Source organism: Cladophialophora bantiana, assembly GCF_000835475.1.
Source record: "Cladophialophora bantiana CBS 173.52 unplaced genomic scaffold supercont1.5, whole genome shotgun sequence".
Taxonomy (NCBI): Eukaryota; Fungi; Ascomycota; class Eurotiomycetes; order Chaetothyriales; family Herpotrichiellaceae; genus Cladophialophora; species Cladophialophora bantiana.
Genome location: NW_015971579.1, coordinates 1,469,106 through 1,492,551, shown reverse-complemented (window position 1 = coordinate 1,492,551; position 23,446 = coordinate 1,469,106). Strand labels below are relative to the sequence as shown.

Sequence of the window (23,446 nt, the reverse complement as noted above, 5' to 3'; positions counted from 1 at the left end):
ATTCTTACGAAAGATGCCCGATTGCTTGATGCCCGATGCCTGATGCCTAATTCCTAGTGCCTGATGCTTGATGCTTGATGCCCGATGTACTAGCCCCGTGGCTGCCCCGTGTTCCTCCTGTCCGTACTTGTCTCGTATGTGCAATAATCCGCCGGCCGGATGGGAATCGATTGGCTCGCCCCGCCGGCACCGTCGGATACACAGGCAAGGAACAAGGACAAAGACAAGGAGCAGCAAGTAGCATCACTACTATCTCGGCACGTACATACACGGCGCAAAAAGGAGAAGCAAGAGAGCAAGAGAGGAGGAGATGTCGAATGAACCCCCGTCCCATATCTGTTTACGACGAGGGTCTGGGCGCGTCCATATATTCCTCTTGTTCTGTTCCGGTTACTTAGGTAGTAAAAACTAAGTGGATAGAGTAATTTTCCAAGGCATGGTGTTCTCCAAAAAGAAGAAAAAGCCGTATAGTCGGAATATACATGCATGCTGCAGACGAGTACAAAAATATCAAGTATCAAGCATAAGTACCTACCTCTATATCCGTAGTCTTAGAGAACACACATTCCCCCCTCCCCTCTCCTTTGACATGTGGATTTTTGACCGACTTCCTTTCCCTTCCTCTCTTTTCCTCTCCTCCCGTCTTGTCTTGTTTATGCCCCTCAACTTCACATTTTGACTTCCCCTCCGTCTCATGGCTGCTCTTCTTCCGCAAGGTGAGCTTACTAGCGGTGGCGGGAATGCCATGTCATTGTACAGTAGGGCACAGCGAGCATCAGCAGAAGAAGGATTCATCAATAACTAATGTTTTAGGATCTTGCGTTACCGTAATCGTAGTGCTGTAATAACGTGAACAACTTGGGGATCTGCAAACAGTGAATCGAGATTCTGATTCCTCCACTGGACCATTATTTCGAAGATTCGGCTCAACGGAACAAAGAACCAACAAACAAACAGAGGTCTGAAGTCAAACCCGCGTGACATTGTTTGCCTGTTACCGATCGATCCTGAAAATGGCGCAAACAAAAGAAACCACCAAATACGCGCCCTTACCGTTTGTCGAATCTGAACATCATTTGCAGTGAGAACCGAGCTATTTCCCAATTCAAATCATTGAGCAGGACACCCTTCATGATGTCGCTTTGCCCCAGTTCGACGGTTTCGACGCTCGCCAAATATGAGACACAGATTGTATCTGAAGTGCTGCCGGATAGTCACCTTTCGTCCATAGGTGGGCGTTGCAGACATGATCTGGATGGGAGGTAATCTGCTCGGATCTGCCCCAAGAGTGCCATCTGGCCCAGTGAAGCGAAATAGCCTCTGGCTGCTTCAGGCTCCCGGTCACAGGCTCGATGGGTTTCCAGAGAACTCTTTTCATATCGCGCCTCAATGTGTCAAAAACGGATCCTTTCTAGCCCAGCTTCTCAAGCGTTGCATGCGTCCAGCGCCAGCCCAATTGGGATTTCTTGAGGACTCCGCATTCCGAGGGTTTGAGTGTCAAATACTCGATGGCATTCGTGGTCCGATTGTCATCTTTAGACTTACATGTTTGTCACACAGGAGTATGTCCTCTTCTCGTTCTTCCTCTCCGCTCGAGAAAGAGATCAGCCCAATCACTCGAGTCCCCATACGAGGGACACTAGAAGCTGCAGACGACATTTGTTCCGTCAACTAATTATGATAGGGAAGGCGAAATTCGAGTCATCTTTTATAGCAACCAGTTTTTGTCGGGAGAAGGTTAGCACAGACCCTCTCGAAGTGTGATTACATGGAGTATGCGGGTCAGACAGCGGAGTTGAGATAGTCCTCCTGCAATATTGCCTCACGTCGGTGAGTATGTCGCGAAACAAGCTAAGCTAAGGCTTTATTCTAGGCCTCATGGGCGGAGGAAGAACCCAGGAGCCCCGGCTGTAGAGAACGTCAACCTCGGCCATGCTGCTATGGTCTAGGACATTATCGATCTCGAGCATCTCGTCATGTGGGAGGCTGCTTTTGATGTCGCGAATTTCAAAGCAGGAAAGAGGAGGCATGACGAGGCGGAGTAGGGCCGACCACTCTGATAGGAAGGGCATGGTGATGCTTAGACACCGAACACGATTCAAGGTCGGAAGAATATGTGGCTATGTGAAGGCGACGTGTTCTCTGTCCGTATCAAGTCTGAAAGCTGCAAGGCTGAACAATGCGGCATGCGTCTCGGCATGGACCTGGTGACAGACTTGAAGATATTGAGATCTACTGCAGGTTTGACAGCCGGCGCCGTCGCGCCTCGATCAGTCTCAACGTTCTGCGAAAAGATTTCATGGTCAGCCGGGTCTGTTCCAGCTCGGGCTCGGGCGTGAGACGGAGCAAGGCCGCTCGATGGTGGAGAGAGGGCGAGGCTGTCGAAAAGAGCAGCATAGATGTGCTCACTGTCTTCCGGGGGGACGCCTAGGAACGACGCTTGTGGAGCGCGCATGGTGGATGACAGCCATCGATTGTTGGTACCAAACTGCTTATAACGACGACGACGATGACGGTGTGGTGGTGGTTGAGTCGTTGCAGCGAAACTGGAATCCCCGTCCGCCCCTCGCCGCCTTCCGCCTTTGGCTAGTGAGGTTAACGCTAACTGCAAATGGAATTTGAGTGCCGGCAGAACTCCGGTCTGACGAATGGAGGACGATGGCGAGGCAGTCGAGATGGTCACAGCGGGTATCGTCAAAACACCACGAACTGATTTACCAGGGCATATCGGAATGCACCCAGTCAGTGCTGCTGATATTATTGTTCTGTCGAAACATCTATCTGCTTCGTGGATAATGATGTGACTCTCCACCAGAATCCTTTTCGTCACAGTTGCTCAGTCTCTGCCATGCGTCAGTCTTCTCGTATCGCCCCTTTTACCTCACCTGGCCAACCCCCATAATACCCTTCAACACCCAAAATACAGCCCTTACAACCCATCCAATGATCCCCAACAGCCATATCACCAGCCCCAATACCCTGATAACAAGGGTGCTCACCGCAGCAAAGGTGATTAAGTAAAGCAGACTCCTCGCCAGGTCCAATACAAACCCACCCGCCGTTTCGCCTTTACTGACGTAAAACTTGATTTTTCCAGTTTTGGAGTACACAAATACCGTTGCCCAAAGTCGCCATCCCGTCCTCATCATGAGTTGCGTCATGATCCAAGCTCCTTGGACCACCTCCCTGCCAAAGGCCAGGATATGGGGGTGGTTGCGAATCCACATCCTAGCAGCCTGAAGGGGTATGAGAAGCACATCCCCGACGACAGCACAACTGCCGCAGGCAGTAAGAGATGCAAAACTCGGAACTTGCAGCTCGAAGGTCGTAATGCTCGCAGTACTGACGTTGCGGCTTCTCCAAGAGCCATCCTTACTGGAGTTAGAGCAAGACATCACGGACCCAAGAGGTGATGGGATGCGGAGCCAAGACCCTCCGCTTGTGGCACGCTGATATTGAGCGTTTCCACTGCCACGGCGTGAAGTGACGCCAATTCCCAGAATGGGCAAGCTTGAACTTCTCTGCCTTCTGTGGATTATGGGGCGTGACGCAGAACCTGTTTGTTGTGAGGGTCCGATGCCACTGAATGCTGCCGTTAGTGCCTCTCTCCTTCTTTTATGCGATGGCAGCTCCATGGCGCCCAATGCTGCAGCTACCGCGTCAGGTAACCGTTTGACCGAGTCGTAACGCGCGGATGTTGCAGGAATCGGCGGCTGCATGGACAACTCAACAGGAGCAACTTTGGACAAGGCCACCTGAATATGACTGCCAGACTTGGATTGCTCTTCCTTTTTCGGCGACCTCTTTAGGACAGACCTGACAGCAGCCAGCCGGGTGAACTTGCCTTTCCCTTCGGTTCCCGCGGCCTTTACCTCTTCCTGTGTTTCTGGTTCACAGGAACTGGTTGAACTTTGGGCTTCTAACCAAAGACTCTTTGTAGGAGTAGATGCGCATGTGGAGCTGGGATGTCCAAGGCAGCCTTCATGACAATCCAGTTTGCAGCATTCGGGACAACAAATGGAGTGATCGCGTTCATCGACGACGTCGACACTCTTGTGTGAGAGAGTCAACATCTCGTGCTGGATCTGTCCATTTTGCTGTGGAGATCTATCTTGGGGTAGTCTTGGAATTGGGCTTCCCTTGGGATGCAAATACTTAGCACCCTCGCTTGGTTTGTCGACGTTCTTCTGGAGGGCGGACGTAGGGGTGACACTATCGGTATTGTGAAGCTTGACGCCCACGAAGCCATGATTGCAATTGCTGCATTTCCTCATCAGGCCAAAGCCGCCTGGACTCATTTCTGCATGCTCTAGTGGTAGGTCGTTCACCATTGACGGGCCTTGGAAGGGCTGTAGCCGTGATTTTAGGGATTTCGGAATGGGGTTCGTCTCTGCTACGCCAAGGTCTTCTCTTGCCACAAGCTCTACGCCCGACGGCATGCCCGACGGCGTCCATGGACGTCGGGCATCGATGTCTATCTGGTCTGACCGATTGCACGTTGGCGCGGTTCCGGGCACGCCGTACATCCCTTCTGCTCTCGTAGGCAGTGGAGGACGGGTCATTGCTCTGGGCCTGATCCTTGGCATTGGAATCGACATCATGGTGTCGGTATACATATTCATGGTAGTGTTCGTGATAATGTCGGTACTGTCTGACGGAGGCGGTCTCCAGCGGAAACCATATTGGCCACGATTCATCATCAACCGTTGATCGGGCGGCTGAGGTCTTGGGGGATGAGGTCCGCCGGTGGATATGTCTGTGGGTATGGTAGTGATATTCGGAAACGGGACGAGACCCGGTCTTGTCCTCCTTGAAACCATCATTTCTCGCGGGGACGGGACCCTTGGGCTCTCGACTTTTGGACCAGTTGTCCGCATCAATGGCGATAGGCGCCTCAGGGGGTTGTCGTATATTGGGAATGGCACCACTCTTTCTCCTAGGCGCTTGATGTGTCTCGCTGTGGGAGGGGCCGGGTATGTTAGCCTCGCCGTTCGAATGTATGGGTACACCAGGTCGCCATCTCTCGGCCCTTGGGAAGCTGCGATACGCACGGTTGGAGACTCCCTCATTGGCATCGTCGCTTCGTTCTCTCCCTTCGGGGTCGTTGGGTATAGGGTCATATCCGATGTCGACTGGTATAGGCCATTGTTCGTCGGCAGACATGGTAGTTCTTTTTCGAGAGAATGACGGCCAGAGATGTTTGAGGTTTTTGAACTTGGGACGTCTACTTGCTGGCCCGTCTGAGATAATCCTAAAAAAGAATCGTCCGCCGTTTGACTTCCATTCTCTGAGCCATCAGTGGGAGTCCTCGGTAGAGTTTTCTTGACAGTATGAGGCGGAAACAAGTGTCCTCTTGGATGATCAGGCGCCGAGGAGGAGCGTACCTCACTACTGAATTTGGGATTTCTTAGGACGGTGTCCGTACTTTCATTGGTACCTCGCTGAGGATGTGAAACTGGCTCTGCATTACTTCTTCCCGGAGTACTCCCAACAGGCTTCCGCTTGATGGGTCTGCTGAGTTTTTGATTGTCCTGCGAAATAGCTTGTTCAACTCCACTCTGAAGTCTTTCCGCCTTCACACTAGCCCCTAGGTGATCTTGATGGAATTGGTCTGTCGCACCACGGCCGTGGGATGGATTGACCGGGTGGTCACTCTGCATTTTGCCATGGTCAAGCAATGGGTCTCGTTCTCCTCGGGTCGCAAGTTTTTGCGGAGTCCTCAGGGCTTGGTATTGATGCTCTCGAGGTCTATCCGTCGGAGACGTTGAAGGAGACGTGGGCTCATCTAGATCCATGCTGATCCATTGGTCACCTCGTTGTCGCCATCGACTCGAGGGAACTTGGCGTCCGACTCGGGATAAGTCGTTTTGGTTCCGATCAATTGAGCTGCTAGCGCTGCGCGATCCTGGTGTAACGACTCCGGTCCGTGGGTTTGCGCCTCGTGCTAGAAGGTAGTCGTCACTGTCGACAACACGATGCATGTCCGAGCAAGTCGCAGAACTCTCCCCGCGCGCCTTCTTCACCGGTGTAGTGTCCGCTCTGACTTGTTTGACTTCTTGATCTAAACGATTGCCGACAAAGGCGATAGTTTTCCGCCTCGACCGGTCTGGGGCAATCGGCGAAGCATCGACCTCTGGCACAGCCTTCAATGTATGCGACCGAAAACCTCTTTGGGAGCGAGTCCCTCCGTCGAATAACGGTTCGATTTCGCCGCTGCGCTCCGTTGAAGGTTGTGCTCGCCTGTCGTTGGTAGCGTCAGTGTGGAAAGCCGCAGATTGTTTCACAAGCTCTCGGTTACAGATAGTTTCATTGTAGCAAAACTTTGTGGTGTGTCGTAACGAGCGCTGATTGCGGAGGCGGCCAATTTCCTCTCTATCAGATGAGGCCTGCTTCTTGACTTTGAATGTTCCTAGTGAGGATGAGACTTTATGGACGAGACGAGATGTAAAGGAAGGTAAAACGTCATCCGAAGAATGTGCATGCTTTATAGGCATCGTGGGAAACGGAGGTGGTTGCTATGACAGGTACTTCATACCATATGCTGGTCTGTGCACCAAGCCTGGTAGTGAGGACGTCGCCTCACAAGAAGAGGTGGTATCTGGAGAGATGGTTGCCATGACGGCGGAGCATCCGTGCAAGGCGTCATGCTGCAGTTGTGGAAGGAACAACTCATATGGATTTTCCCAAGGGCAGGGACTGGGAGCTCTGCAGGAAGCATTTACACACAAAAAAAGGGGCATCTCGGATGATGGTACGTCTATCAAAAGCGACCGCTCTCTCTTCGGTGTTTATCAGGCTGGAACTGAGCCCATCTTTGAGGGGCAGCAACAGCAGGCACGCTCATTCTCTTGTCTGGACTTGGCCCACGCTTTTCTGGGCTCATCATCCTATTCTCGCGGGAAAAATTGGCAGACGCACTTTTCCGGAGGGGGGAGGCGGCATGAGAGTATACACCAAGACTCCCGCCCTCACCCCCGGTGGCTGTTGGTCGAAAGTTTGGTTGACGCATTGCAGCCAGAGGTCTCACAGCTGTGCCAGGGTGGGCATTGTGAATTGGTGAACGGAAGTCTGGTGTAGTTGCTCGTTGTCGGAGATTAGAGCTAGATGACGCTGCATCAAAATCCGTATATTGTGCGTAGTTGGGGTTTGGATTTGGTCTGAAACCGCGATTGATGACCACCATGGGTGTGTAGACGTCGACCTTGTTGTACTTCTCATCGCGAATCGGGCTGTATGAGGCTTGCTCGCTGAACTGAGTGCCCACATCCCGGTACAGGGGTTGAGTTCGTGGTCTGACGTATTTTGTATCGTACTCATGCAGTACTTCTTTGGAGATCACGGCAGAGTCTTTGACCTGAGTTGAGTAGCTTGATTGAAGGAAGAGTAGTTGCGCGGAGAGGAGCAGAGCTACAAACATGGCTGTCGCAATAGTCATGCTGGGTCTAGGATCAGAAGGCAGAGTAGGCAAGAAGAGCCAGTAAACGAGGATGTGGCCGGGACTGAAGTAGCAAAACAAGCGTAGAGATATAGGCAAGGGATCCCAGACGGCGACTTCCCAGACATCTCTTGAGGGATCAGGGTGTGCCCTTGACTGTGCTGTCTCCCTCCCAATGATACGTGAAAGAAACTGTAGAGGCGAGGAGGAAATGGGGGAGGAATCGACTCGGACACGTTTTGCCGAAGGGGTGCTCGGCACATCGTCGATGGAAGTTTCGAACAGGCGGTAATGTCTTTTTCGCCAGAAGGTGTAAGCGGCGTTGACGACGCAGACCAACGTCAGGAAGTGGACAATGAAGGTCGCCTGCAAGAGTTTTAGTCTTCAATTGATCTTCCATGATCGCGACAGGTTTTACCAGCCAGGTGGTCCAGGCCACTCCAGGGATTTCGCCAAACACATCATCATAACTGGTCGTTTTAGATTTTGAATTGGCTCTTGCGATGATAAAGATGACATTCAACGCAATACCAATGGGCGTGGCCCATTGCTTTTCCAGCTGATCCCAGCCACTGGACTCAAGCTCTTCCGACAACCACAGGAGGAAGTCGTAGGGGTTGAGGTAGCCCTTGATACGTTCTGCGAGAGGCTGGCGCCTCACAAACTTGGGCATTGTGTCGGTGGAGCGTGGTCCAAAGGCCCAGACGACATCTCCAGCAAGGGATTGAAGGACAGAGGAACGATTAATGCAGAACGCAGGTGAGCAAAGAAATTTGGTGACATGGGCGCAGGAGGGCGCAAGAGGACGTAAACAATGACGAAATGGCAGCCAATCGGAGACGTCACTGGCCTGCTGATGGCACCTGGCGAGACTGGGTACGTCGTACAAGACTGCGCTTGCTGCGCCCAGCTGGACCTCGTTCACATCTCTAAGCTTCGAGCAAGCTTCAATCTATTTTCAAAGCGCAAGCTCCAACGTTTCGCAACCATGGCAGCTCCAGTGTCGGCATACAAGGTACCCAGCTTCCTCCCGCAACCAGACTTCAACTCATGATCGCTGTGTGTAGGACCGGCAGTTCATTGCTGTCATTGGGGATGAAGAGTAAGTTCCCCGCCAACAGCCAGACAGCTGACACTCTTGACTCACCCTCCTGCTCCAGCTCGGTTACCGGTCTATTGCTTGCTGGCATTGGACATATCACCGACCCTCCGGATTCTCAGAAGAACTTTCTCGTGTGCGACGCAAAGACAGAAAAGTCCCAGATTGAGCAAGCATTCAACAGATATACCAAAGAGCGGAAAGACATTGGAATAGTCCTAATAAACCAGCATGTATGACAAGGCTAGGGGCCTACGGCAGAATCATGATGTTAATATGGCTCTAGATTGCGGAGCAAATTCGAGACACCGTCGACAGATTCCAAGATCCGTTTCCCGCTGTTCTCGAAATCCCAAGCAAAGACCATCCTTATGACCCGGAGAAGGACAGCGTTCTACGGCGTGTGAGGAGGCTGTTCGGTGAATAAGTCAAGCATACGTGCACTCATACATTCGTAACGTTTGTACATCCTTTGATGCGACAATCTATCACAGAGTCTGGATCACCTCCTCGAAATGGTCCGAGGCAAATGGCGGGACGGCGCTCCAAGTTCCTATCTTATGTGGACTGCTGTTATAGATTTACGATTATGGCTATTCGGCGAGAATACTGATTACCGGAAACCAAGGAGGACCTTGTCGGTTACATTTGTCGAGTTGTCGAAGAGCACCGGTGATGCCCATCAATAACAATTAAAGGATTCCTTCTGGGACAAGATCTTGGGTCATGTTTTTTATTAACGCCAATTCAGACATCGGAGTTGAGACTGTCAATGAGCGGCGCACCAAGTCATAGTGATTTCAAGGCTCCTCTGCAAAGCAGAGATTCCTCAACCACCTTCCCTCATGCCCGGCCAAACGTTGAGCCGCTGGCTTCGAAAACTTGCATATATCCACCACCCATACATCCCTAGTTTGCTTTTAGCTTGGCGAATCAGAGAACTGGCGGCGACGCCCACGAAATCACACTTTTTATTTCTTGCATCTTTCCACAAAAGTCGCAAAAAAAAAACTCATTCAGCTTGTGAGGAAAATCTAGTTAAGGGGTTTTGTTGGGGGGCTCCATTCGATTAACTGGATGGTGCGCTGCTCACATATGGCAGCTTATCCTGGACCAGAGCTCCAGCAAGTTAAGGAGATGATGCTGTGGACAAGACTTATTTGCCCACCCAGTGGCCACCTGATTCTTTGTCGCTCAACCGCAGCTGAAGTCAACCAACAACTGGCGGACTGTTCTCGAGCAATAGACAGGATCCACATCTAGATTCTTTAACAACAATGCAACACCGCACCATAAATATTTCAACAGCTGATTTTGTGTCAACATTCGACTTGCGAAGTGGTCAGATATCTCCCCGCCAGGGCGCTCCGAGCGTTATCTACGAAACCTCCCTCGTCTTCGGTAGCTTGGACATATCGTCTCCATGTATCTAATTTCGCATGACCGACGCAACTCTCACCGACCACAAGCGAGCATCTATCTTCTGAATGACACTTTTCATTCCCTTATAAGAGTATGGGGCCAATATCCGCCAATCCGCTACACCCATTACATTCTCTACGGAAATGCATTAGCCCACGCTAAAGGAAAAGGGAAAATCAGGGTATTTTGACTCCAGGCCGTAGACAACTGATGAGCGAGCCAGATCCGCCGTGGTCTTGCAATTAGCTTTTCTACGAGCGTGCCAGACTATGTATGTCGAGCACAATCACGATCGTAAGCATCCAAGCAATGCGCCCTTTCTTTCCGTCAGAGGACCTGCTCAAGATCAAGACCCAAAAACAATTGGTAATTCGGCTTGCAGGTAAAGAAAGCTGAAGAGGGCGTCGACATGAATGGTGTAATATGTCTCTGTAGGAAACGGAGTTGAGAGGATAAAGGAAGCAAGCGAGACGAGGCTGGCACTCCTTTGCGCTTCCAAGGGGAGGGGTGGCAAAGTGGGTTATTATTATTATGCCTCACCAGCCTTCCCGATCAGGTCTAAGCTGGCCGATGGGGCGAACCTCGATGGTTGCACCGCATTGACTCCGGCCATGACAAGTTGTAATATGACTCTTCACCTTGGCCGGACCAATCTCCTCGAAGACCTGCTGGAATTAATTTCTATTCTACGATAATAGATGAACGGCGCTGCGGGCGTGCGTGGGGTTTTGCTACCTCCAGAAACAAATACCTTCCTTAAGCTGAGACTCGAGAACATTGAGGACATGTATAAATGGCAACAATCTCACATCTAGAAGACGGAAAAGTCGAAATCTCGACACCCAGGCTCCTTCTACGAGGCGCCAGAAAGACCGCCGTCGACGTGATAGGTCTGTACGAGGCATTTTCAGATCCCGAAGTGATGAAATATATGTAAGTGTTTTGTCACTTTTGCTCTTGCCCCCGACCCTTAATCACCCAATCTTCTCCGCCTCAAACGTCGCCGTAACAGACCTTCTTGAAAAAGGGGCTCGGATCCGCACACCCGCCGCGCTCGGACAGGAAGATGGCTTCTCACGATGGTCTCGGCCCCGCAAAACGGCGTCACGGACTTCATCATCACACTACTCAACTCATCGACGTCGTCACATCATCCCATCACGGTCGGCAAGATCGGCGTCTGGCGAGACAATGAGATTGGGTTCTTCCTGGTTCGCCAGTACTGGGGTAAAGGCATCGCCGAGGAGGCGCTCAATGCGCTGATTCCGTACTTATTTGGCGAGGTAGGAATGAGCAAAATCACAGCCGACACAGACCCAAGGAATGGGGCGTGCGTTGGGTTGTTGAAAAAGGTCGGATTTGTGGTAAATGGGTTCAAGGAGAAAACATACAAGGTTGGCGGGAACTGGACTGATAGCCTGTACTTGATATTAGAGAAGGAGACATGGCAAAAAAAGGATTGATCTGTTGATCGTCGTCGGGTACACAGTTGAAATCTCCACAGCATTCATTGCTGGACCCCTCTAACGCTTCTTCAACTAGATGTGTCATGTCTTTGGCAGAATGAAAAAGGTCCTTAAGGCGTTCGGACCGCCAGGGTACCAGGAGTGGATTTTGGCCGTCTCTCAGCATAAGATCGAAATATAGTTTTTTCGACTCGGCGGAGCGCTAAATGGAATCAGCAATATTTCCGACCACCAGTTGAGACGGCTACTGCGCGAGGCCGTTGTGGAAGAAGAAGCTGCACGTCGGGCCCGTAAAGAAGCCGAACACCATTCTCAAGAAGAACTTGTACGCCGTGCGCGAGAAGAAGCTGGACTGATGTCCATGAAGAGAAATTCGAAATGTTTGAATCCCCTTGCGCCCTTCCTGGTGTGGCGATTCTCCTACGATATGTCTCATAATAGATCTTACTTGATGAAAGTGACAGTGAGGATTCCATGCCGTCTCACCACCAAGCACCTAAAAGTAGCAGACTGGGGACAATCAGAACCCACGAATCGGAGATTCAGTCCATTAGAAGTACAATCAGGCATTTTCGGCACTTCCTTGAGCAGAAGAGCCCGAGTCATTCCGCGAAGTTCATTTTCCGGGGAGCAACAGAAGTGGGCAGATTTGTTCGATTAAAGGTAGTTTTTCTTTTTCCATTTTCTTTTTTTCTCTTTTTTTTCCGGAGGGGGGACCAGGAACACGGACAGTGACATACTGGCATTGCACCGTGTTGTGGCTCGAATCAAGAGGACACAAAAGTGCTGAGGTATCTCTTGGGAAAGGTTGCGGTAATGGTGGCCAAGCGATCGACAAGGAAATGCTGCGAAGTCTCGAGGAGGAGGGCGACAGGCTGCGTCTACATCTGAGTGGCTTGAACAAAACCCTTGATGCTCACGACTCAGACGACCTACCCTCTCTTCTGGTTGGTCTTCTTGAAATTCCGCAGAATCTCGAGCAGATCATGAGCACATCGTTTCAACTCTCGGAGCCCGTGGTTGAGTCATGCCTGGTCCCTGACGCTCCAGGACCAATGGCCATAGACGGTGAGGAAGATGAATTGTCGCAATTGCCTCCAAACGCGGGCATAACACTCGCTGAATGGGACGTCGAGTCTCTGGCTGACGATCGGCACCCAGAGTTACCTCTTGAAGATGAAGATGAAGGGTCCTCGCAACTCTTCAGAACGTTCTTGAATACTGACGCATACCTTGGACGAGTCGAGCTTTGAGGGGTCGTGGGACATGTAGACCAGGTTCTCGACGTTCTCGAGGAAAGGCTGTGGCGCAAACGCGTATCGAAACAGCTCGTGGACCATGGCGATGGCATACACTCTGCGCAAGAGATCTGTTCTCTCGACGCGAGCCAGCACCTTGAGCAGCAGTTTCCAAGCGGAAACGTCACGCAAGTCATTCAAAAGGAGAAAGGATACGGTGTCGTTGGTATTGCAACGCCTCACAAAGCGGAGGACGTCCCCCAATTCCCTGAGGAAGAGACTCGCCCATTCGATCATACAAAGGTCGAAGCTATCACAAACTACTCTGGACAACATGCAAAAGCAGCTGCACCGAAATCGGAACATAATTTCGGACGGCATCAAATCGAACAGAGGCGGGAGCGAATAGGCGATGAACTTCTTGGATTTCGGAGCACGATTGGTTACCCTTCATTGAGTCACATTACACTGTATGCCTGTCGTTGGAGCGCTGTTCACATGCCTAGTGGCTCTGATTTTGAGTCTCGTTATAAAGAGTTCCCGTTTTTGAATCCAAAATTCATAAGAATACGGCGAGTGATTGTGCGCGTGAGGTCAGGATGATAAGACGTCGCAGTGGAAATGCCGGAGGATGGAGGGCAGGACTAAGAGGCTGCCTTGCTCTTCGCGACCTCATGGTGCAGCTGACGCAATACCGCAGCGTGGAATTGCCTGTAAAGAGTATGATGATGAACGCAAGGTGATATTATGAATAGGACGTAGGTCGAGCAGCACGAGTTGGTTGGGTTGCCTGACAGCCTTGGAAGCACAGATTTTGGTTCTAAATTTCCATTCATCTCATTGGCTCAGATGCAAGACTGCGCTCTTGCATCATCCCCGCAGCCGTAGAAATGCAACTTTGAAGCTCAAAGCTCATTTTCCAGCATCCAACGACGACATTGAACTTCTTCCCGCAGCTTGAACCCACCAACCTCAGCACCTCGACACCATTCCGCTCTAACCCGTTCGACGAAAGGCAGTATGCCTGCATACGAACACTTCCAAAGCTCTGGCCGGACGCCTCTGCGTGTCTATAAACCGCAGCCGACATACGAGACCTACGTTTCACCCTATGGACCAAAGTACGACTGTTCATTTCGGCCCTCTGATCTGCTTCTCTCTCGCAGATAGATGCATGCCCTCTATGTTGGTGTTGAGCTAACTTCGAATTTTCCCTGACAGAATTAAACACGTCCCTAACCTCATGGGCTTCAGCATGGGCAAGGCCCTCCGTTACGGCTACATCGCATCGGGTTTCGGCGTTGCGGCAGGTGTCTTTGCAGTCTTTTTCTTCGGCGAAGTGCCCCGCGTGAGGCAAGATATTCTGTCCAAGCTTCCGGTCATCGGCAGTTACTGGATCAGGGAGGTGCCGCCGGAGGACAATCCTTTTTAAGGAGTTGCACAAGATCCGCTGGGAAACTTAGGAACAGGGAGTTCGAGCAGATCAGGGGATGTGCGTGTAAGGCGCGGGAAGAGCTATCGGGGATGATTGTACATATTAGATTGGGGAGGGCCTGCTACGACGACTGGGCGAATGCTTGGGGTTGAAAAGGACGCTTGTCCGGAGAGGAAGACACATCAAGACCGCGCGATAAAATCAACGAAGAGCTGTGTATTCACGGCTTGTATCAAGCACCCTCAGATGCGGGACCACAGTATGTCAATGCTCTAGATGCCCATTTCGTGTTTCCGGAATCATATGTACAAGTCCTGAGACCCCTGAGCAAAAAGCCTGTTGAGAACTACTAGACTCTATCGCCACGCTCGAAGTACACCCATTGACCCGTCGGGGTATGTTCTTCCAAATCTTCCCATCTAAAAGCAAGCGTAAGCGGGAAAAGCCAAGAATAATAGGGTAATCGGGGAAGACATACACCTGATGTCGCAGCATCTCAGCCACCAGTTCCAGCTCTCCCTCGGCAACTTGGATGACTTCTTCAATCAGTCCAGCACCAATCTTTTGCTCGATTCCCTCGATCCTGTAGTAAATCAGCAATGAATACAATGATCCGCCTAGACCGAACCCGGATACGTACTGCTCTCTCGTCAACGGTGGTTCCACCTCCAGGTCCTCTACAGTTGGCTGATGGCCTTGCTTGTCCTCCAGGTCCTTTTCTTGCACTTCGTCACTGACAGCTCTCGCTTTCGCCTCTGCCTGGGCCATCGTATTCGGTCCCTCGTACTTCGCATCCTGTCTTGAGATCTTGCCATCCCAATTATCCACGGCTTCCACATGCAGTTTCTCGCTACCCAACGATCCATCCTCATTCAGCAGTTTACTAAAAGCCGCAGGGCTGGCTTCAATCTGCTTGCGCACTCGTTCCAGCCATTGCTCGTATCCTTCTGGTTTTGTGGACTCGATGATCTGCAGGCGTTGTTTTGTGAGAGCCTCGGTGGATTGGCGATAAACGGAGCTTTTGGGCAGTTGAGCGAGTTTACTGAGGGTCTGCCGGTAGGTGTAGATGAGGGCAGGACGGGGGGAAGGGTGTGTTGTGAGACCCGTTAGGCCTGTGGGCGTATTGGGTTCAAGGTATTTCGAGGCTGATTTGACGGTTGCAAAAAGCCGCGACGTCGCTCGCATCGTGAAGGGATCGGGAACGTATATGGGGTAAAAAGAAATAGGCGTTCCACAACTTCGTTCAAACGTGGCTGATTGCCAGGGTATGGTGAGCTTCTAGCTTCAGTCAATTATTGACGTCGAGGAGCATCGCACTTTTAGCAACATCTGCTCATATGGTTAACCGTAATTCTACTGCGGAGTGCAACTTGCGCCCCGCAGACAGCGAGACTGGCCCCTCCGAGAAGCCCTGCAAGCCCTCGGATCTGGCGGACAGGTGAGGCTAGTTACTTGTGTGACCTCCCTTGGACCTCCCCGACCTCCTAGCCTCGATCTGCAGTGCACAACCCTGTGTTGCCCTGGCCGCCACATTGAACCCACGCACATCGGGGACCCTACGTAACGTAACTCGAGCGGGATCCGAAGCTTTTTGGGCGTTCCAGACCCAGGACAGAGGTCTCTCATGGCCCTTGCAACGGGTTCCCTCTGCACTGGCCGCGGCGTCCGTTGATAACAAGGAACACCCTCTCGATGTGTGATCACAATTCTTTCCTTTTTAGGTGGGGCAGGCTTCTTGGGTCTCGAACCTGCTGTATCACAAACACTTAGAGAACTGACTGTTGTTATCTGACTTGTTCCAACTCCCTCGCCTCAGCTTCACGCCCCCTTCCCTGCGCCTTCCGCTATGTTGAGAAGTTGATTACCGCCTATCCTTGGGGAGAGAGCATCGAGCCCTGTGAGGAGCAAGAGGAGGCAGAGTACAGGAGGGACTCTTTTACATGCGCCATGGTGGTTCCGACAGAAGATGGTGCGTCCTTTGCCCAACCTACGGACCATCAGATGGACGCCGCACGGAGGGCTCGAGAGTTCTACCACTACTTTCAACCAGACAATCTTCTCCAGCCTCACTTGCGCCGTCCCCCCTCCGGTTTCCATATCTCCAGCGATGAGGTCCCCAACCTGTGCAAGGCTCTCTCTCCCCTCTGTCAATTGACAGCACTCCGCTTGAAAGTCAGAAAAGCAATGGTCAATGTCATGGATCGGGATGTCATGTATTTCCTGAGTGAAGCCACAAAAATCTCCACGGAAGAGGGTGACGACACGTATGAGTTCGTTGAGGATCCCATCTTCTTGGACTGCAGCTCAGTGCCGCTCAAGGGGAGAATTTGTGAATTGACCATCAGGCTCGACAATAAAGATGAAAACACTGTACCCAAGTTTGTAATCAACGACCTGTCCAAATCTGAATTTGCTCACATGGAAATTGTCTCGGGCCCTCCATACTACAGATTTTATGCAGGCGTCCCGATCACAACAAGAGATGGCGTCAATATAGGCAGTCTCGCCGTTGTAAGTCTCTCCCCCTTTGCGTTCATATCTTCCTCTTTTTGTCTTAGTTCTTCTGCGAGCACCTCAAGATCCGTGACTGCTCTTTGAAATCCATCCTTAGCAACGGCACTGACTCGAGGAAACGAAAGCTGGACACCCTGACTCGTCCAACCGGTTTGACCCCTGCCGAAGAATCGTTCCTCGCATCTACCGCGCAGCAGATAATGTTCTTTCTCGAGACGAACAGACAAGCAATAGAAGGACGTCAGTCTCGCCGAATGGCCGAAGGTCTCGAAGCTTTCATTGCCGGTCGCAAGAGTATTCACGGCGAGAAAACCGGATACCTCCACAACGCCGTGTTCAAGAGGAGGTCCAAGACCGCATATGGCCTGACAGTGCCCCTCGAAAATGACGCCTCTCAAACATGGCAAAAGTCGATTGGCCAGGGTGAGCCGAACTTGCGAAGCCAGACTACCGTCCCCCTCGAACATGCTGAAGATCTCAGCGCGTCGGAACAGTCCTCGGACACAGATGACTTGAAGGGAAGCTCGGAGAGCGATGGCGAATCAAGGACTCACACGAAAACATTTGCAAGAGCTGCGAATCTGTTGCGAGAATGCCTAGGAGACCTCGGCGAGGAGGGTTGTGTCGCATTTGTCAACGTGGGTGCTCGACTGCGTAACATGAATAAAAAGGATGGAAATGCTCTTGGCCAGACTATGGGACCCAACAACGGAACGCTTCAGTTGGCAACAAAGTCTTCATTTGTCGCGTACTCGACGCAATCCAACCCGATCATTCCCGAAAAAGGATTGGATGATAGAGTAAAAGCTTTGGATGTTGAATTAATCCAGGATCTTGTCAAACGATATCCTGGGGGTCGATTGTTCACTTTGGAATGGAACGTATCCTCTTCGTCTGAAGATGATATAGACTCGTCAAGGAGACTCAGGAGCTCGTCAAGCCAGGTACGCATACCTAGCCGTCGGAGACGACTGGAAGTTAAGGCCATCCGTGCTGCCTTTCCCTCTGCGGGACAAGTCCTCTTCACACCTCTCTGGGATGCAACAACGGGATCTTTTGCGTATGCTTGTTTCGTTGCAACAGCTTTGGAGACACGATCCTTTAACTCTTCCATTGAACTGCCCTTCCTCAACTCTTTCTGCAGCACATTGATGGGTGAGTGCTCGCGTCTGGACACAATGATCGCGGATAAGCAAAAATCCGATTTTGTCGGTACGATATCTCACGAAATGCGAAGCCCCCTACATGGGCTTCTTGCCAGTGTCGAGTTCCTGGCCGAAACAGATCTCTCTGCTTTCCAGAGATCCCTTATTTCCACTATCGATTCTTGTGGGCGAACACTTTTGGACACCATCAACCACGTTCTAGACTTCTCAAAAATCAACTCTTTTCAAAAGCACTGGCAAGCCTCGAACAAGAAGCACACGCACGGATCACGACGCACCAACTTTCTAGGCCCGGAGAATTCTTCAAAAACTATCTCTCATGGTGCTCCAGCACTTCTACAGCTCCTTGGCGTTATAGACGTGTCGGCCGTGTTGGAGGAAGTGGTTGATGGTTTGGTTCTTGGTTACACTTACACGTCTGGATTGGACCTTACGGATATGGCGCGTGAAGCACCAGGACGAGGGAAAAAAGAACGGCTCGAACACCATTCCGTAGACGCTGTCAGGATCACATTGGACGTGCAGAAGGCCGATTGGACATTCTTAACCCAGCCGGGTGCAGTCCGCCGTATCATCATGAATTTAACCGGAAATGCCATCAAATATACAAGCCGAGGGACTATCAAGGTCCGGCTCCAGCTGCAGAGTTCTCAAGAGAAAGACAGCGATGTGATGGTGTTGACAGTGGCAGATACTGGAAAGGGCATCTCGCAGGAGTTCTTATCTACCAAGCTCTTTGTACCATTCGCGCAAGAAAATGCTCTGGCACCTGGCACTGGACTTGGGTTAAGCATTGTCCGCAGCATTGTCCTGATGCTGGGCGGTTCGATTGATGTGAAGAGCAAAATGAACGAAGGGACGACGGTTGAGGTTGTCCTACCCATCAAGAGACCTCTACCAGGCCAGACTTCGACTCAGACTACGCCTTATTCCGACGGCGCTGGTGGCATCAATTCTTCAGGAAGCTCCACTGCCGATAACTCGATTTTATTGCTGAGGGATGAATGGTCGGACGCGACGGTGACGTTCTGGGAATCACAACCGCAGCCTGATGATGAATTGGCACGCATTTTCGAATCATATGTACAGGATTGGTACAATCTTCAGTTCTTAGACCAGCGACTATGTGATAGCTGCGCTGTTGTCATTGCAGAGGAGGAGGACTTGGAGCTCTTGCTCAGCAGATTGGTGGCAACACCAGGACGACGTCCTGCCTTAGTGATAATGTGTTCGGTCCTGTCCAGGCACAGCGTGGCACTCGTGCAGTCTTTGGAAGAACGCATTTGCAGTGCGGTCGAATTTGTGTCAGAGCCTTGTGGTCCTCACAAACTGGCTCGTAGTATACGGTTGGCTCTCGAAAAGCAAGCGGCTGTGCGATCACGGTTTTCGCTGACGAGCAATCAGCGAGACGCCCTTCCGAGGGTTGAGCATACAACCTCTGTGACAACAGAAACAGAGTTGGTGGCGGAAGAATTGGCCGAGATGGATCTAAATGTGCCCGGCGAAACGGTTAACGCCAAGGTGGTTCAGGCGACGGAGACTTTTGCCGCATCTCAAGGCAGCCAAAACGCGCAGATGGCAATCCATGATCCGATAACTGCTTTGCGGACGCCGAGAAATCATGTGAGCGAAGGAGATTCTTTTCCCTTTCCCTCGCATAGTCAAGAGAGTTCGAGGATGCGTCGCGAGAGCGATCGTTGGTCTGTCCATATGAGCCCAAGCAATCCAGCCTCACCCCAAGAAGCGCCAAATGCTCACTCAAGAACTCCCTCTATACCACAGCCGAAAACTGGAAGGGTTGATCCGCATATTCTTCTGGTGGACGACAATAGGATCAATTTGAAGCTGCTCGAAACATTCCTCAAGACAAAGCGGAAATATGGCAGAATTGAACAAGCAGAGGATGGCCAGCAGGCCGTTGATGCAGTCAAATTGGCTGAAGACCCATTTGACATCATCTTTATGGACATCTCGATGCCGGTGTTGGATGGATTCGAGGCTACTCGTGCCATTCGTCAGTACGAAGATGGTCGAGGATCCAAGCCGGGTGCTATGATCATCGCTTTGACCGGATTGGCGAGTGCTAGAGACCAAACTGAAGTTTTCAGCAGCGGATGTGACATTTACATGACGAAGCCTGTGAGCTTCAAAGAGGTGGGCAAGCTTCTAAATAATTGGGAGGCCCATAAGAACCTTGAGTCAACTTGAAGTCTCTCCCTTTACAGGATCGTTTACGGCATGGATGTTCTCTGGTTCATCGGAGACACCAAATTCAAGCCAAACCTTCCACCAGAGAAAGGAAGGACTTTCTTCACGTACCTGCTGAGCACTTCCTGGCAGGTTCGCCTCGTGTGACCAGCAGCCCTACCAGGAGAGTCGAGGCTGCAGCTTCAAGAGCAGCAATCGGATATGATGGCCTTTCCTGTCCTGTACGAATCAAACGGGTGGCACTGGAGGTATGTATCGCAACGTAAAACAGATGCGAAAGAAGAGAGACAGGCATCAAGTCACCACCCCTCTATCTAAAACGGCAGCATTATTGCTGTCTCCACATAGATATCTCTACTGCAAGCGGAATGTCAAGAGATGGCTTTTGGCGATCGTGGTATAAGCCGGGGGGATAGCCTCTCCTGTTGCACCTGCCGTTTCGAAGCAAGGACGACGTATTGTGCGAGAGAGTAAAGGGAAATATGCATTCATTGGGTGGTTAAATCGACCCAAACGTACCTGCCAACAAGGCTGCAACATTCAGGGGGCGCAGACTGCCTCGCAGTGTCCAAGGCCGCTCGGCCATAGAAAGTGTGGCTACTCGCTAGGCACCTAACAAGTCGCGTCCAGAGTTGACGTATGGAGCTAGGTAATACACCAACTCCATCATGAATCATGATATCTGCCTTGCCCTATTTTCCATTCTTTTCTTCTACCCATATCCCTGAAATGATTCATTCTTCGTCCCGCCCAGGAGCATGGAGGACGAATTCCGTGTACGAGGATAGTTGTACAGCGTGCCGCAACGCCGAGCACACCGCGCTGCCCTGGAATGTAATTTCGTCTACGCCGTACTGTTTGCGTATCATGCGTAGAGTACATAGCTATTAGGTACTTAGGCTCACTTTTCAACCATCTGCATGGGAAGGTAGTGCAGCTAGTTAGTTCATTAAACCCCCATGTTCTGTTCTTCATACAACTAGTCATAGCCCCGGCATTAGAATTACCGTGCTGTATCAGGAGATACTCGCGAGTTTTGGCGACTGTTCTGTTCCAAATCAATTCAGGATTGCACAGCGAATTAAGAAAAAGGAAAAGGTTACGGAGTAGTTTTATATTTTGGTTGCACATAATGATAGAACACACAGCAGCTATGCCGCGCTCCTCTCACCCATGTATCATGGATGAATGGCCATACCTTTGGAGGGAAACCCAGTTTTGGCCTTTTGGGACAAACGAAAAGAAGCAAAAAGTCTAAGAGGTTGCAAAGTTCAGACCACCAGCCATGACACGCAGCCTCTTGCCGAAGAACTGCAAGAAGACAATCAGGCAAAAGGCAAAACCACAGATGGCCGCCTGGATGCCGAAGCTGACCTTTGTGCCTTGCGCGTTTGCCCATGTGACTTGGAAGTACGAGATAATGAAGCCGCCGGTGGTGCGACAGAAGTTGACCCACGAGGCCGTCTCGCCGGAGGCTTCGGGGTAGCTATCCAGATTGTACGCGTTCAGGCCGACGGTAGTGATCATGATGCCGAAGACGTAGAGACCCCAGAAGACAGCCGTGACCATGTAGTGGTACCCGTCTTCGAGGGAGAAGCCTAACCCTACGAGACCAGCAAGCATGAAGGGCGTGGACACCCACATGGCGCGCAACCGCACCTCGGGCTCGAAGTGGCCCTTGTGCTTGCGGATGTAGCTTGTGGCGATGAAGTCGTGAAGCCAGTGGCCTGTGATCTCGCCCAGCAGCGCGGCCACGATGGGAGTGAAATAAAAGTATCCGATTTGTTTGGGGCCGAAGTTGTAGAGCGGCGTGAGGAAGATGGAGAGAGTGGTGTTTATGCCGACAACCCACGCGAAGGTGAGGAGATAGTAGAAGCATGAGATGAAGACAGTGGGCTTCAAGATGACTCTGACGGGTCGCATGAGTGCCTGGGATAAGGTGTTGCGCAGGTGGCGGGATTTCCATTGGGAAATGCCAACGAGGCGAGAGAAATGGTTGCCGCGGGGGGGCTGGGAGGACTGGGGAATTCGGCGGTCGTAGTAGGTCTCTTCAACGAACAAGATGATCAGGACAAGGCAGAGGGAGGTCTGAATCGTGTACATGTCAGCGCTCGAACATATCTCTGATAGACGTGGACTTACCTCTGCAACGTATACCCAGAAAGGCACTTGCCAGGGTTGGGTGCTGATTATGAATGCTGCAAACAATGGACCGAAGTACCTGCAACAACCTGTCAGTCTCTCGAAATTGTAGAGTCTTGAGATGCCTCCAGAGAACCTGGAACTCACGGTGATAGGATGATGAACGCCGCCCAGATATTGATTTTCCTCGCTCGTTCGTGGAAAAAGAACATGTCGTAGATGAACATGAGACCGCCGCCTTGAGCAACAGTGCTGAAAAAGCCATTGAGAATCCGTGCAGCCATGAACGACTCGAAGGTTTGTGCAGCCGCACACCAGATCGCAGTGGCTGTAGCAAGAACCATGAAGTAAAACAGCACAGGAAGACGACCGAAGTATGCCGACAACGCCACGACAACGACACCGCCGGCACCCAACATGAAGACGTTGCCGACTTGGGAATGATTGACGTGGTCAGGGGTCATATTCCAAATTGCGGCTTGCGGAAGCAGCGTAACGGCTCCTGTCGCACTGCCATAGTCTGGCAAAAACGCTGTCATGGAGATGATGATCAAGATGATATGCTTTTTGACGCGGCTCCAGTTAAGAGGGTCGTGGAGATCGGCAGAGGGTTGAGGTAGAAGGATGGTGTGGCCATCGCGCGCTCGTTTGAGATTTGCATGCTCAGGATCGCTGGCGTCGATAACATAGCCTTCGGCGTTCTTGAATTCGTGCAGCTCCGTTACGTTCTCAACAGCCGCAGGCTGGCCAATTTCTTTCTCCTCTGCCATGACTGCCATTGTGATGGATGAGAGAAGCAGTCTTGTGTTTCGAAAGTAGTTGGCGTATTGCCTCCCACAACCAATACCTCCAAGAAGCTGGGGAGGAAGAGAATCAACTCCATCTGGGGAAGCGGATTGTTCTTATCAACACACACAAGCGCTCTCTCGGATGGATTCGTGGCCATTTCTCCAGACGAGGGCAAGACCCGCAACTCGTCCACAAGGCGTCCAGACCCGACATGGAGAAGCATACAGTGGATGCTGTTCCCAGAATGGCCCGGATAGAAGATCGAGGGAGTATATTCGGAATATACCCCACATTGCCCCCATGCGTTTTCCGGGGCTGCGAGCCGAAAAAGCATTGCCCCAATTCGCCTAGCCATGATCCCATATTATTAGTGTGTTTTCTAATGGACCCAGAACCATCGGGTGCGGGAGTCTGGCCAGCATCCGAACCATAATAAGGAATGTCAATTCATCCGTCTTAGAAATTTATGACGAAGCACCAAGATTTACCTCGAACTCAGGGTCCATTTCACGGGTTTCGATCTCGCTAACCA

General features: G+C 51.4%; 9 protein-coding genes across 9 annotated transcripts; 5 read left to right on the top strand and 4 right to left on the bottom strand.

Moving 5' to 3' along the window:
- Positions 1-2,876: 2,876 nt before the first annotated feature.
- On the bottom strand, positions 2,877-6,494 carry Z519_04136 (uncharacterized protein; the record flags this gene model as incomplete). Its single annotated transcript, XM_016761882.1, has 1 exon — positions 2,877-6,494. One exon carries the CDS (start codon positions 6,492-6,494, stop codon positions 2,877-2,879), a length of 3,618 nt encoding a protein of 1,205 aa, XP_016622220.1.
- A 266-nt stretch (positions 6,495-6,760) lies between these two features.
- Positions 6,761-8,108, bottom strand: Z519_04135 (uncharacterized protein; the record flags this gene model as incomplete). Its single annotated transcript, XM_016761881.1, has 2 exons — positions 6,761-7,801; positions 7,854-8,108. 2 exons carry the CDS (start codon positions 8,106-8,108, stop codon positions 6,761-6,763), a joined length of 1,296 nt encoding a protein of 431 aa, XP_016622219.1.
- Positions 8,109-8,423: 315 nt separating this feature from the next.
- Z519_04134 (V-type proton ATPase subunit F) lies at positions 8,424-8,961 on the top strand (the record flags this gene model as incomplete). The annotated part of the gene is made up of 4 exons (XM_016761880.1): positions 8,424-8,450; positions 8,503-8,537; positions 8,596-8,767; positions 8,821-8,961. 4 exons carry the CDS (start codon positions 8,424-8,426, stop codon positions 8,959-8,961), a joined length of 375 nt encoding a protein of 124 aa, XP_016622218.1.
- A 2,074-nt stretch (positions 8,962-11,035) lies between these two features.
- On the top strand, positions 11,036-11,419 carry Z519_04133 (uncharacterized protein; the record flags this gene model as incomplete). The annotated part of the gene is made up of 1 exon (XM_016761879.1): positions 11,036-11,419. The coding sequence occupies one exon, from the start codon at positions 11,036-11,038 to the stop codon at positions 11,417-11,419; it is 384 nt and encodes a 127-aa protein (XP_016622217.1).
- Positions 11,420-12,264: 845 nt separating this feature from the next.
- On the top strand, positions 12,265-12,675 carry Z519_04132 (uncharacterized protein; the record flags this gene model as incomplete). Its single annotated transcript, XM_016761878.1, has 1 exon — positions 12,265-12,675. The coding sequence occupies one exon, from the start codon at positions 12,265-12,267 to the stop codon at positions 12,673-12,675; it is 411 nt and encodes a 136-aa protein (XP_016622216.1).
- A 1,005-nt stretch (positions 12,676-13,680) lies between these two features.
- Positions 13,681-14,092, top strand: Z519_04131 (uncharacterized protein; the record flags this gene model as incomplete). Its single annotated transcript, XM_016761877.1, has 2 exons — positions 13,681-13,781; positions 13,882-14,092. The coding sequence occupies 2 exons, from the start codon at positions 13,681-13,683 to the stop codon at positions 14,090-14,092; spliced, it is 312 nt and encodes a 103-aa protein (XP_016622215.1).
- A 352-nt stretch (positions 14,093-14,444) lies between these two features.
- On the bottom strand, positions 14,445-15,280 carry Z519_04130 (uncharacterized protein; the record flags this gene model as incomplete). Its single annotated transcript, XM_016761876.1, has 3 exons — positions 14,445-14,514; positions 14,574-14,678; positions 14,736-15,280. The coding sequence occupies 3 exons, from the start codon at positions 15,278-15,280 to the stop codon at positions 14,445-14,447; spliced, it is 720 nt and encodes a 239-aa protein (XP_016622214.1).
- Positions 15,281-16,042: 762 nt separating this feature from the next.
- Positions 16,043-19,983, top strand: Z519_04129 (uncharacterized protein; the record flags this gene model as incomplete). The annotated part of the gene is made up of 2 exons (XM_016761875.1): positions 16,043-16,606; positions 16,654-19,983. 2 exons carry the CDS (start codon positions 16,043-16,045, stop codon positions 19,981-19,983), a joined length of 3,894 nt encoding a protein of 1,297 aa, XP_016622213.1.
- Positions 19,984-21,237: 1,254 nt separating this feature from the next.
- On the bottom strand, positions 21,238-22,904 carry Z519_04128 (uncharacterized protein; the record flags this gene model as incomplete). Its single annotated transcript, XM_016761874.1, has 3 exons — positions 21,238-22,071; positions 22,126-22,204; positions 22,273-22,904. 3 exons carry the CDS (start codon positions 22,902-22,904, stop codon positions 21,238-21,240), a joined length of 1,545 nt encoding a protein of 514 aa, XP_016622212.1.
- Between the last annotated feature and the right edge of the window lie 542 nt (positions 22,905-23,446).